Below are 14200 nucleotides of genomic sequence, written 5' to 3' on the forward strand. Positions count from 1 at the left end.
AATGACCAGCCACATAGCTCAATGTATTATCATTTTAATGCCAGTCTTGAAGTTAAAACTTAATGCATTAACAGTTTTTTAAGCGTGGGTTAAGGCCAAGAACATATTAAATACTGAGAATTATGGACCAGTTAAAGTGTTCCCTATTAATGTTTGTTGTGCAATATTACTTCAGTATATATGTGTAAAGATCAACCTAACAACTCCTTTTGCACTCACAGGAAGAAAATTAACAGGGTCTAAATTGTAGTCTAATTGTGTTGAGGTTGGCCAGTGGACAACATCTGGTGATGTTTTTCCACTTGTTCAACAGAAACCCACTTACAAAACAAGACTTGTGGTTTCTCTTTTCTCCACTGCAGCCCCCGTCAAAAAACCCTGCTCTGGAGCATTCAGCAATTCTCTGGAGCAGATTTAGGGGGCTGCAGTGGGGAGGAGATGAAGAAGCCCCATTACATGAGCTGATTTACACTCACACAATGTTGCACCTCACTATATATTTCCATTGCTGGCAAATTAATTGATTTTAAGTATGAAGTCTCATTATGCAGTAAGTAGCAGGTAAATTGTTTTATTGGTTATTGTTTTGAGAGTAAATCTAAACTTAAGAATTCTTCATAGAGGATATTACTAATGTTTGGACTAATTTTCAGCTCTTGGTGATACAAGCAGCAGTCTTGCAAATCAGCATTTAAGAAAACGAGTTGAAAAATAGTAGAAAGAACTTGAAATGTGAGACAAATAAAAAGAGTAGAAACTCTGAAAACCATGCTATGTTAAAGACAATTTACAGGCCTAAATGAAGATGTCCCAATATTTATTGATAAACAGTTAATAGTCTAAACTTCTGTGCAAGACAAGGTGTCCTTTCAAGAGTGATGGAAATATGCATGAATCCGTTTTTAAAGTGCTCTTGCTTATTTCCACTTTTCTGTTTTCCTTTTCAGCCCGTATTAGTGTCTGGAATACAGAAGAAACTGAATGCTAGCTTATGGAAAGCAGATTTTATTAGTTCAGATTTTGGTGATCTCAAAGCTGATCTCTTGAATTGCAAAGACAGCATTACTTCCAGTGGCAGTGTCAAGGAATTTTGGGATGGCTTTGAAGAAGTTTCAAGTATGTTGTGCTTTGTATAGGACTATAACAGACCCAAATAAAATACCTATTTATAATCGGGAAAAAGAGGATATCAAAGAATTGTGGAGGTCCTTCCTTTTTCATTATTTGCCAGAGAAGATTTAGTTTGGGACAGGATGCTGTTAATTGTCCAAGAGTTGATTGTGTGCTTAATTCTTTCCATTAAGTTCAGTTGAAAAGTATTTAGACTTGACAGGACCCTCCCTCTACATAATATACTAATGCAAAATAAGCCTTAGTAATATTTCATAATTATATGTTCTGCTTATTTTATTTTAAAAAGAAAAACCTCAGTGTGAACCTGTAGGCCACTTCCTTGATTAAAAAAAAAATTCAGATCAGAGACACCAATTACTTCCAGTGACAGGCATGAGCATGAATTGGAAAATATCTGTATTGCTATATAATAGTGTGCATTTTGCTCTACCACAAGATACTTTAATGTTGTTTTTGAAAACCCATTTTTGACATTTAACAGTATAGTATGTACATTCAAATATCTTCCATTCTGTATTTCAATCTCTAAAATGCCTAAATGTTTAGAGTGTGTGTGTGTTTTATACATTCAAAATTTGTGAGTATACAGCCAAACAGAATTGCAATATAGTATTAACTAGTAGAGCAGTTTTGATATCAGATATCAGAGCCATAAAATTGGAATTTCAGGATTTCTCCCCCCGCAATGTTGGTAAATGCCTTATCACCCCGTTACTCCATGATCAAAAAGATGGGATATCTTCTAAGTTATTGTTAAAACCATTATAAAAAAAATCCTGTTTTTCCACATCTGGTAGAACACTCACTGATCTCTTCACTGTTTGCAGAACGGCAAAAAATAAAAAATGGAGAAACAGTTATACTTAAGTTGAAAGACTTTCCTTCAGGAGACGATTTCAAGACCATGATGCCTGCAAGGTATTTAATATTATTTAGCTCATCAATTGATAGGTTGGGCTTTTTGTTTACTGAAAAATTATTTATGTTGTTTATTTTACTCTTATTTTGTCAGATATGAAGACTTATTAAAATGTTTGCCACTGCCTGAATATTGCAACCCAGAAGGAAAACTGAATTTAGCTTCATACTTGCCAGGTTTTTTTGTGCGCCCAGATCTAGGGCCCAGATTATGCAGTGCATATGGTAAGTAACTTACAATACTGCTTGTGTCAGGTCAGGGGATTGTGCCTCCTCGTTATTAAACACCTTCTCGCCTTTGAATGGTTGGAAGAGCCAGAGACACAAAAGTGGTGATGAGCATGAAGAAGGGATAAAGAGGTTGGGGAAATCTCAAAGAAGGAGCAACAGGTGGAAAGATTAAGAAAGGCAAGTTTATAGGAAACGGAAGAATCAATAAAATTGAGAGGGTCAAAGCATGTAATAATGTGGTCATGGTAATATAAAGATGTTTGATAAAAGGGAGTTACAAATGTCAGTTAACTTGGCCACTTAACAGAATTCCCTCATGAATGAGAAGGGAGTATACATGTACATATTCAATGTACATTGAGATGAGAGAAAACACATTACTGCTCCTGATGTAAATGAAATAATTGGGTGGAATGTTCATTAATTTCAATGGGTCTCATCTGAGTAAAACTTAGTTGAATAACACCCTCATGGCTATTCATATCAGACTGCTAACTCCTAATCTTATACATTGTAAAAGCAGTATTTGTTTAAGAAAAAACATTTAACATTTAACATTCATAGGAAAACATTTTACAAGTCTATGATAATTTTAAAATGCCCTTCAGCATATTCTATATATTCTGTTTGAAAAAGGTGTAGCTGCTGCTAAAGATCATGATATAGGAACTACAAATCTTCATATTGAGGTATCTGACGTGGTGAACATCCTTGTCAGCGTTGGCATAGCAAAAGGGAATGGCGTTCCTTCAAAATCAGGTAAAGTAAAAATAATACAATGTTTATTAAACAGAAAAATATGAGTTGGCACAACTTGCTTAATAGCTGATCTACACCCTGTAAATGAAACCTAAATGAATCCACTTGATATTTTAACAATCCTTTGGTGCTCATTCGGATTAAAGGACATTCTCTCCCCCCCCCCCCCCATTTTGCAAAGTATTATTGGGTGTAATGACTTATATTCTAGGAAGTGCTCATGGAAGGGGTTTGGCAAAGAAAAACCTTTCTTCCCCCCTCTTCTCACTTCACTTCCCAAGACTCTCGTAAAGTCCCTCCTCAGGATTAGGGAACCCTCCTAAATAGGTTGAACTGTGGCACTGGGGGAGAGTGAATTGCCACAAACTGGATTCTGGTATTTTTCATGGAGACACAGAAAGCCTTTGTGTAGCAAAGGTGTTTCTAAGCTTTCCCCTGGTACTCCTATTGTTTTATATTTGTTCCATTATAATTTTTACTCAGTGAATGTGGATTTGCTCCACCCTGCCCCTTTTTGTTAAGGAGGGAGAGATTTATGGTAAAGTGTTGAATCTAAAGCAAGAATTTCTCCAGCTCTGGAAAGTAATTGCATTTCTGAATTCTCAGTGGTATTAAAGAAGTTTGAAGAGGAAGATTTGGATGATCTTCTAAGAAAAAGACTGAAGGATTCAAGTGAACTGCCTGGTGCTTTGTGGCACATTTATGCCAGCAAGGATGCTGACAAGATAAGGGAGTTTCTACAGAAGGTTAGATTTACAGTGAATGTATATTGGTAATATTGCGTATAAGATTTGTGATGGGCAAATGCTTGTCTTCTGGGTACCAGCCACTCTATTCCATCATCCTTCCCCAGGTTTTCCTTCCTTTCCCCTAACAGTCAGCCAGAATTCCTTGCCCACTGAGCATGCTCAGTACTCATTGAGTTGTTGATGGGATCCTTCATTTTTGGGGTGGGGAGTGTTGGATACACTTGTGCTCACTCGCAGGAAGTGACTATCCAGACATTGAGATGGTTTTCTTCCCTTCAGTTGCATCTGCGTTTCTCTCCTTTAAGACAGCCTCCCCCAACCTGGTGCCCTTGATGTTTTGGACTACAACTCCCATCAACCCAAGCCAGCATGACTAATGTAAGCTATGGTTGGAGTTGGAATCCAAAATATCTGAAGAGCTCCACGTTGGGAAAGGCTGCCTTAAGATTTTTCTTGGAAGCTTTGTTCTAGTTCCTCTACCAGGTGTAATCTGGTGGAGAACCGCTTGAGACAGAGCTTCTTTGTCCAAGAAGCAGCAAAGCTATGGAACACGGTTTATTCAGTTATTTTTCTAGCTCTGTTTTGGAGGTTTTGGGTTTTTACTTTTCCTTTTCATATTTTTTTTATGTCTTTAAGTAAAGTTATTTTAGATTACGAGCCAGTTGTAGGAGCCTCGACCAAAAGTCAGGATATAAATATTTTAAATAAGATCTCTGAGATACGGCCCAAGCAGTCTGTACGAGACATGGGGGAGGGAGCAGTTTGTCCCCCATTTTCCCCTGAGGTTTTCAAAGTTTCATAGGAGAGTTCTGAAACTGAAACTGTATTTATGTTGGAAATAAGATGTTAGAATGAAAGGATTTTGTGAACATAGATATTACTTAAAACCACACAGCATTCACTTTTGCTTATAACATATTACAGATGGCAAAAGAACAAGGTTTAGATGTTTTGCCAGAACATGATCCGATACGTGACCAGAGTTGGTATGTAAACAGAAAACTCCGTCAAAGACTTTTTGAAGAATATGGAGTAAAAACCTGCACTCTAATCCAGTTCCTTGGTGATGCCATTGTTTTACCAGCAGGAGCACTTCACCAGGTAAAAACGTCAATTTATTCTTACTAGAGTCACTAGATACCTCAGACAAGCTGTTGTCATATTTGGTGTCCAAGAGTGGAGCAACCCAAGAGGATGTGTGAAGGCGGTAATAGGGGTGTGTGCATGCGTGTGTGCGCACAACTCCTCATATGTATGTGAGAGAGAACAATTGTGGGGTGGTCAGAGGGCTGACCCTACAGAGAATTCAATGCTCATGCTGATAAAAATTACACACACACATAATTTTCCTATCTAATCAGCTGGAAAATTTACGTGCAACTCTACGGGTTTTTGAACGCATAATAGGGTTTTTCGATGATTTGGAAAACTGATCAATGCACACTGGCTTAAAAAAAAAACTTTTTCTCGTTTGCCCAAGAACAATTCAGAATGTTGTTGTTTTGTGTTTCCGTTTCTTGCTCAGGTACAGAATTTTCATAGCTGTATTCAAGTAACTGAAGACTTTGTGTCTCCGGAGCACCTTATACAGTCATTTCACTTAACACAAGAATTGAGGCTCTCGAAGGAAGAAATCAATTATGATGATAAGCTGCAGGTAACAAATGAGTACTTGTCATAACTCCATTTCTGATGAAACATCAGTCCTCTCTCATGTTAACTTTGAATGTGAGACAGTAGTATCACTTTCATTTGTGATAGTTTCACATTGGCTTTTCTGAGCATTTCCATGTTAGTTAGTTAGTTAGTTATTAAATTTCTATATCGCCCTACGTCCAAGGATCACAGGGCAGTTTACAATTGAAAAATGCATAAAATGAAAACCATGGCTAATTCTGCTTATGGCCGCTGTAACAGTTAAATAAGCCTTTTTTAATAAGAGGGGGAAAACTATGTATTAGGTTCATAGTAAAGAAAAAAAATGGACTCTCCATTTCCCCCTTCCCTGTAGAATTAGGACCCAGATGTGTATGTATGTGTCAAATGCTATAGATGTATTTTAAAATACAATTTAAATAGATCCATCACTTTTAGAACAGTATAGGGAATTTTAAAATGTTTGATGCTTTACTGTGTTTAATGTTTTGATTTGTTGGAAGCAGCCCAAAGTGGCTAGGACAACCCAATCAGATGGGCAGCATGTAAATTATTATTATCCAGAATAATTCCTATACAGGAACAAGGTTATGGGCTCCAACAAGGCCATATAATGTTATGACAGGTGCACATCTTGGGCTTGTATATGCTCACTCTACTCCAGGGGTCGTTTTACCGGCCCCTGAGCCGCTCGCTCAGCAAGTCCCTGCACCCTGCACTAAACCAGCATGGCACAGGGACTCGCTTTTGCGGCGCCGGAAAGCACGCCCGCGATCTAGCCCACGGAGGGGGCTCCACGGCAGTGAACCAGCCCCGGCAAGGTAAGCCTTGCCGAACCCTGCTCCCTCTCCCGTTTTCCCCAGGGAGAAAATGCCATATAATAGGCCAACCAATTGGGGTATACTGAACTTGCTCTGTGCCCCCACCCAGTATTGTGTTCTCTCCTTAAAAAGAACAGGCTTAGACCTTAGCTCAGGGCCTTATACAAGTTATAAAAGTGTTATTGATCTTTGCACCACTTGATTGTAAACAAAGAACCTCCCAAAATGATGCAGTCTTTTTTCCCTTTCAGTGTTTTCCTCTCTCATGCCTTCCTTTACATTGTGTGGTACCCTACTAATCACCAATCTCTCTAAATTTATTTTTACAGATTAAAAATATTTTGTATCATACAGTTAAGGAAATGGTGAGAGCTTTGAAGATTCATGAACATGAACTAGAAGATATGGAGGAAAATTAAGTGTGCACGCTCTCTGTCCTTTTTGGGTCAGAAGAACGTATTTTATCTTTTTTTTCTTTATTATAAAAGAAATCTACTCACTAATCTAAGCAGCACGAACCATCAGTGCCAAGAAAATATATTTGTTGTATTTTACTTGCTACTGACGCTGCAACAAACTAGCTTCTCATCACAGCTGTTGTGATTTAAACGAGAGGTTTTTTTAAAAAAAGAAATTGGAAATCCTAAGCAGTGCTCTGCTCCTCTGTATTATACTGTAAATGAAATTTTCAAAATGTCAAAGATTTAAGATGTATTTATTTTTTTGGGAAGAAAACACAGAATTCTATGCTCTATTGTTGATCAAATGTAAATGTGATTTGTACAGTTTGGTTAAAATAACTTGGATATTTTTCACTACATTGAGACAGTTACTGTGAGAGTAGGACACAAACACCAGCTATTGCCTGCATTTGGGATATTGCTGAAACCGCACAGCAGTCATGTCATGATCTGAAAATTACTGCCAAATAACTGTAAACTTTGTACAATATAAAGTATATAAAATAGATATTACAGACACTTCAGTATTTTATTGAAGCTATTCAGAGTACAATTAAAACATTTTCAAAAAGGTGTAATTTATTTAAAAATTGTCTCATTTTGGTAAAATTTATGTGAACTTTTAAAGCTAAATATTAAACTTAATATGCTATGTAAATATATACATATATACATTCAATGATGTATTTTTTTAAAACATTGGCTTGCTTTAATTTGTTAAAAGTGCAAGTGTTAAACATGCTTTGTACTTTGAAAGTTGAAAGGGGTTTTACATTTTCCATTAAAAGGACTTTATCAAATGTTGTCTCATTGTGTGTGTTTTTCATGTTTTGTGGCACATTTGTTAAAAATGCACATGTCTTGAGTCATTCATTCATTCACAGTGGTTGCAGATGTCTGTAATGTTGACTATTGTAAATGACAGATTGTTGTGTGTTTAATTAGTGTGGATCTTTCTGCCCTCTCCAGGTTTCATATGAAACTGCTCACATGTGCTAGAGCACAGTTCAACTGGCTGAGCCAAAGAAAGTTTATCTAATGAAGAATAAAAAAAAATTAAATCCTTCCTTGTTATGTATTGTCGTTAATTACAGTTCAAATTACCATATTAAAAAACCTGGACTTTTATTATCAGTCAGGAAGATTGCATTTGGCAGACTCATAAAATATGACAAACTCCTTGACAAACTTTTGTGCTAGGAAATGATAGTTATGTACACATTTACAAATAACAATTTAAGAGTTGAAGTCTTCACATGCTTTCCCCGCACTGGTGGTATAGTGCATATTTTACAATATTTTGTGTACTTCTGAAGCACAGTATCCCAATGACTGTATTTAGAGGTTGATAGTCTTATTCTAAGTTACCAACAAAATGGGTACACAACATAACTGAAGTAAAATTTACTATCTAATCACTTGAAAATGTTCTACTTTAAATTCCGTCTGTAAATTTGATGTGACATTGTTTAGCCAAAGTTTTGGCAAGGTTTCAGGCTTCTCTGATAATTGCATCAGTTAGGGGCTAACTATACATTATTGTGGTACATACAGCATGTTGTTGGTCCTCTTAGTCAATAGCCAAAGGAATAAGAATCTTCATTCTAGCCATAGAGCTTTAACGGGGGGAAAGGCTGGAGACTGGAGAGAGACTGCAAATACCCTCTAGGTGGCTGATCAGAATCATTGTGCCTTTTTGTTGGATCTGCTATTCCTTTGCCGGTAGCAAAACCTTACCTTGACATAACTGGCCTTGAAGGAAGAGAAGGTTACCATCTCTAGATATGTATGGAAGATTGAACACATCCTGAAGTTTATGTGAGAGATCCTTGATAGTAAACATAAGATGTAGATGTGTCTTGGGTGGTTGAAGCTCCACCAAGTGGCTGTGGAGGACAACCCATCCTCTTTAAAGGTAAAGGACCCCTGACAGTTAAGTCCAGTTGCGAACGACTCTGGGGTTGCGGCGCTCATCTCGCTTTACTGGTCGAGGGAGCCGACATTTGTCCGCAGACAGTTTCTCCGGGTCATGTGGCCAGCATGACTAAGCCACTTCTGGTGAAACTAGAGCAGCACATGGAAACATCATTTACCTTCCCACATGAACGGTACCTATTTATCTACTTGCACTTTTTGGTGTGCTTTTGAACTGCTAGGTTGGCAGGAGCTGGGACCGAACAATGGGAGCTCAACCCGTCGCGGAGATTCGAACCACCAACCTTCCAATTGGCAAGCTCAGTGGTTTCGACCACAGCGCCACCCGCGTCCCACATCCTCCTCTTTAGGCACTTCAGTTACAATGTAAAAGAGGTACAAGACTAACATGCTTGAATTTAGTGTGATTTCCTATTGTGTCTAATGAGCAGATGCCATCTGCCCTAGAATATTTGCTTGTTAATTCTCAATATGTAGGGAGGGAGACCTGGAGGTGGGGCAGGACTCCTTCCTGCCTGCTGTTTGGACAACCCAGTGTGTCTACACACTTTGCTAGGGGAAGGAGTAGACAGAATGAAATCCTGTTGAGATACAGAAAATGAAACGTTCTCTTTATATGGAGATGCACTTCAGAGTGTTTTCAAATGGATACATTGGAGTATAGTGTTTGGATAATTGTGGTTAATACGTTTAGGTAGACCTACTGTGTTGATTTCATGCATTTTATTTATGAAATGATTTTATAATTAAATGTATCATTATGCTCACCCTGTAATAACTGCATTGTTTCCATAGTAACTAATACATTTTAACTAGGAAAGAGAGACCACAAGCAAACAGAATATGGCAAATATTACATGATGGAACCACATGATCAAAAATTTCCTGTTTAGTCTGTTGCATATGTGTTTTCAGCTACAACCTAGGCAATAGCAAAGGTAAAACACACAAATGCATAAACATGCTGCAGACTTTAAAAAATTAGAATTCTAAGGCCCAGTTCAGACATTCATTCATGTGGAAACAATCTTGGTCTGGTGGAGTTGGCAAGGTCTGGTGGAGTTGGTTGGAGTTTACAAGGCAGTCACTTGATATGCTTGATATCTGAAGGCAGCACTGTATAGGGAAACTTTTTAATGTTTTATTATGTTTTTATATGTGTTAGAAGATGCCCAGAGTGACTGGGGCAACTCAGTCAGATGGGTGGGGTACTATTATTATTATTATTATTATTATTATTATTATTATTATTATTACTACTACTACTACTACTACTTTAAAATAGGAGGTTGCACAAATTGGACCTTCATATTCCAATCTACATGGTGGAATAATGTGTGCTGTTTTCCCCCCACCATATTTTGACTGTCACCACCTAGTTCTTGAGTTTCTGAACTGAGCCCAATATTGGTGTATGAAACTGCCTTATGGCTTCGCAACTGGAACTATTAACTATGAATCATTGAAGCAGCAGAGCTAGAGTTAAAAGAGGATGTTGGACTGTTACCATGTAAAGCAGGGATGGCTGACCTGTGACACTCCAGCTGATAGACTCCTAGCTCCCAACAGCCCCAGCCAGCAAGGCATCAATGGTTAAACTCGAGTTTAACAACAATCTCTGATCCGTAGTAACTCAACTACAGATTTCCACTTCTCATGTAACTGGTTTAGCTCCCGTGCCATATTTTATGCCAGGCTCCAGTTGGTGTTCCTTTGTTTCTAGTAGAAAACAAATGCAGATCCAATGACCCTGAAGTCAGCCCATGCCTGGTATAAAGTATTGGTTAATCTGTGTATCGGATAATTTAAAGACTGTTTCAAGCACACTACGGCACTCTGCTGTTGATTTAAAAGTGCCCAGGTTCTGCTCATGCCTGAAAGGAAGTCACTTCTTGGTCTGCACCCCACCAAGAAACTTTCCATGCATGTGCAATGTAAGCAATACAGTCAAATATTGAACAGGTTTGTATAAGAGTTTAGAATTGATTAAAGGAGTTCAGTGTCTCCTAATCTCCGTTGTAAGAGTTAGCTGTGGGTAGCTGGTGCCGAAGAAACAACATTGTCCTTTCCAGTGTACTGAATAAACCGTTTCAAAATTGTCTTTGCTCTTTGTGTTTCTTAGTGCTCTAGCATGCTTCATTAACTTCTCTCATAGAGGTAAGTTAGCGGCTGTTTGCCAATGTTGTGTTAATAGATTTCTAGCTGAAGAGAGAAAGATTAGTAAGTCCTTAAACTCTACATGCTGATGGCCATCTATAAACAGGAATTCCATGAATTCTTGGCCCTCGCCTGCATTTCATAAATTGTGTTGTCTTCTTCAGACCAGATGGTAATTGTATACACCTGAAAAATGCAGCTCATGCTGGAGTGAACAGGAGTGCACTATGACAGTTGCTTCTGGTGATTTTAATGCATAAGAGGTACAGCCTGTTCAGTTCCGTGCCTTTCTTTACAGCTGGGATAAGACAGGTGTAGCGGCAGATAGGTGGTACATGAACTTAGTAAACTCTTCTGCCTTCAGCACTCTTCTCCCGTACTTTTTAAAGCAAAGCTGCTTTAAACTGTCTCTCCCAATCCTCTTATCTGCTAAAAGTAACATATTAAAATTACATGGATTGTTGCAGTTGTTACAATTTAACACCAAATTTCTCCCCAGGAATATGTATTTGTTCATTTTGTGATGAAGTACAGGTGCCACCAAATTTGTTTTCTGTTTGCTTGGATAGCATGACTCATATTTTGGCAAAGTATGTGTCTGCTATACTCATAGACACTATTTCTGTGGTCCAGCTATGACAAGTGGTTGCTGTGGTGAGCAAACAAGCTGAGCAGAAATGAATGTCTGGTCCCCCATTTAAATCTGATAGGTGCAGAGATCTTAAAAATCACACACAACTTCCAGGTTCAGACTGTAGTGGGACCAGCACAGCAGTGTCCTGATTGCCATCAAAAGATTTCCATCTAGATCTGCAGCTCAGAAGCAGCAAAATTGCTTAAATAAGATCTAACTCTGAATGTACAGGGTTGATCATTTTCTAAAACCTTGAACCAACTCCCAGCCCTGGTCCCAGAGACCATGCATTTCACATAGCCAGTTCTCTTATTTTTAGGAAAATGGTAAAAATAATATTGTTCCTGGGGGTTTTTGCCTCTTTAAAACTTGGCTATAGTAGTTGTTTATAGATTAACAGCTGTTGTGACTATTTGTGTCCAGTCTGCCATAGACTGTAACATTGAATACACATTTCATCCCCTTTATTCTTGTGCTTAGCACTTTTTAACTAAAACTGATGTACAATATATTTGAGAAACAACTATGAAATAATGTCTGTAGCCATCTATCACTCCTACTTCCCTTAACGTTTAAATGAAGGGTTTGTTTGGTATGTGTGTATTTAATTTGTTGAAAGAGCTGGGGCAAATAATGTATTTGATTTATGTTTTGTTTTTAAAAAGAAATTACAGCACTTTTTTAAATTGTTACAGGAGTCAGTGTGGTACCCTTAGGCACTTACCAAAGGTTTGAGAGATTAGTGATAGCAGAACTTCCATGAAAAAAACTTATGAAACTTTCAGTATTCTGTGCATCTGTAGTATTAGAAAGCACTTTCAGTTCATGCTGAGAGGCAAGAGATCTGGCTTTATGAACTGAGCTTTAACCTATTATGTAACCCTGAATTTGCAACAGGCCTAGCAGATGTGCAGGGGTTCCCCAAGGTAGAAAGGGGGGGGGGACTCACTGAATTGAATATTAGTAAAGGTGCAGACCGCCTTTCACCATATGCAATCATGCACCAAACTAAGTGTGTCCATTAATTCCAAGTTGCTATTGATATGTAGAAGTGAGAGTCACCCATCAGCCCCCCTAAAACCTGATTTTTGTATAGTTGTAACCAGGTGCGTCCTTCACTGTCACACACACACACACACCCTTAAGAAAAAAATGTAGCAGCAGTGATGGGTGTTCCAGTTTTCACCCTTCAACAGGAATATGGAAGTTCCCTCTCGAGATGAGTTACTCTTGCACAGGGATAGGGATCTTGTGGCTCTCTCTGTGTTGTAGGATTCTATCAGTCCTAGCCAAGAAGGCCAAGACCCCGGGATGATGGGTGTTGCAGTCCAACATCATCTGGAGGGCCACTGAATCCCCATCCCCGCTCTTATCATTTTCTTTATGCTCTCAACATTCTGTCAGTCCTGGCTTTTGTTTTCTGCTTGTTCACAGACTTCTGCAACCTTTGGAAAACCTGTCTATAAAAGCCAATACATTATTTTTCATTAGCCTTTTTTAGTGGAAGGGACAATGAGAGTCATCTAGTCCAACCCCCTGAAATACAGGAATCTTGTGCCCAATGGGGCTTGAACCCACAACCATGAGATTAAACTCTCATGCTATTCATTATCCATAGGGCAGTGATGGAATTATGATTGTAGCATCATGGATATGGTTTCCATTTTGCACATATTACATTGCATACTGGGGATTGAATGCCCATAGAATACTAATATTCCTACAAAATAATAGTAAACCATTTTTATGTGATATGACATAACATTTTGATGTACAGCCAAAGGATGTAATGTTATGGGCCTGCAGTATGTTGAACTTCGTGATTTTAAGTTCAGAACCGCTGGAATACTGTGTAAAGAAAACAGCATTGTCCAGCAGATGGCACTCTTTGTATAAAATTTCTAAATTCTTATTCCTAGCTACTAGGAAGTAACATAATATTGCGGGACCAGAATTTATGTGCGGCTTTCTCTCATTTTGAATAAACAGTTATTCCACCAGAGCTAAAAGATGTTTTTTAAAATGACACAGAAAAGAAGCAAGACTCATTCTTGAACTGTGACCCAAAGGAAAGTGTTTAGATTCAGCTGGAAGTAGTAATCAAAGGAAGCAGTATCAATCAAAAATGCTCAAGTGTGTGGCGAGAAAGCCCGTCATAATCCCCCATCTTGGAGATAGCCAGTGAAATTGACTATTGCACTTAAGGAGCATAGCTAACAGGAGGCATTTGTTATTACTATTTTAAATGACTGCATCAGAACGATAATGTAAGATTTAACAACAACCATTAGCTGAAATAGCCTAACCCACCTCACAGGGTTGTTGTGAGGCTAAAATTGCAAGGGGAGAATCATGTACACCACCTTAAACTCATTGGAGAAAAGGGCAGTCGATAAATGTAATAATAATAAAATCTTCTGCATTCAAGGGAAATCCTCTAGCCACCAAAAATGGTGGGAGAGCTCTCAGCACTGCTTTCAGATGCATGCTGGTCCCTGCTGAAGGCAGGATGCTGTGCTTTAGCTGGGCCACATAAAGAATTTTTATAGGTCTAGCAATGACTCAAACACAGTAAGCTGTTAACAGAAAGAGTGGATTCCTAGCTGGGGCCAAGCAGCTCCATCGTGGTCTGCTTTTGGTCTTGCTTGCAATACCTGTATGGCTACCATCGAAAGTGGACCAGGTTGACATTTGGTTTGCTACAGCACAAATACTGCTACTGAGAATCTATGCATAGTTTCATTC

The 14200-nt window shown here is 38.4% G+C and overlaps 1 protein-coding gene across 5 annotated transcripts in view; it reads left to right on the forward strand.

Annotated features, from left to right (window-relative positions):
* JMJD1C (jumonji domain containing 1C) overlaps positions 1 to 7795 on the forward strand; it is a 113863-nt gene extending 106068 nt beyond the window's left edge. For all 5 annotated transcript variants that reach the window (XM_081913418.1, XM_081913415.1, XM_081913414.1 and 2 more), the window contains 8 exons: positions 948 to 1116; positions 1962 to 2052; positions 2147 to 2277; positions 2920 to 3042; positions 3649 to 3788; positions 4716 to 4892; positions 5317 to 5448; positions 6598 to 7795. In XM_081913418.1, coding sequence (XP_081769544.1) covers positions 948 to 1116; positions 1962 to 2052; positions 2147 to 2277; positions 2920 to 3042; positions 3649 to 3788; positions 4716 to 4892; positions 5317 to 5448; positions 6598 to 6687 — 1053 coding nt within the window. In that variant the 3' untranslated portion in view covers positions 6688 to 7795. The remainder of the gene's footprint in view (positions 1 to 947; positions 1117 to 1961; positions 2053 to 2146; positions 2278 to 2919; positions 3043 to 3648; positions 3789 to 4715; positions 4893 to 5316; positions 5449 to 6597) is intronic.
* Positions 7796 to 14200: the final 6405 nt, after the last annotated feature.

Source organism: Podarcis melisellensis (genome assembly GCF_964234715.1).
Source record: "Podarcis melisellensis genome assembly, chromosome: 5".
In the NCBI taxonomy this organism is placed as follows: Eukaryota; Metazoa; Chordata; class Lepidosauria; order Squamata; family Lacertidae; genus Podarcis; species Podarcis melisellensis.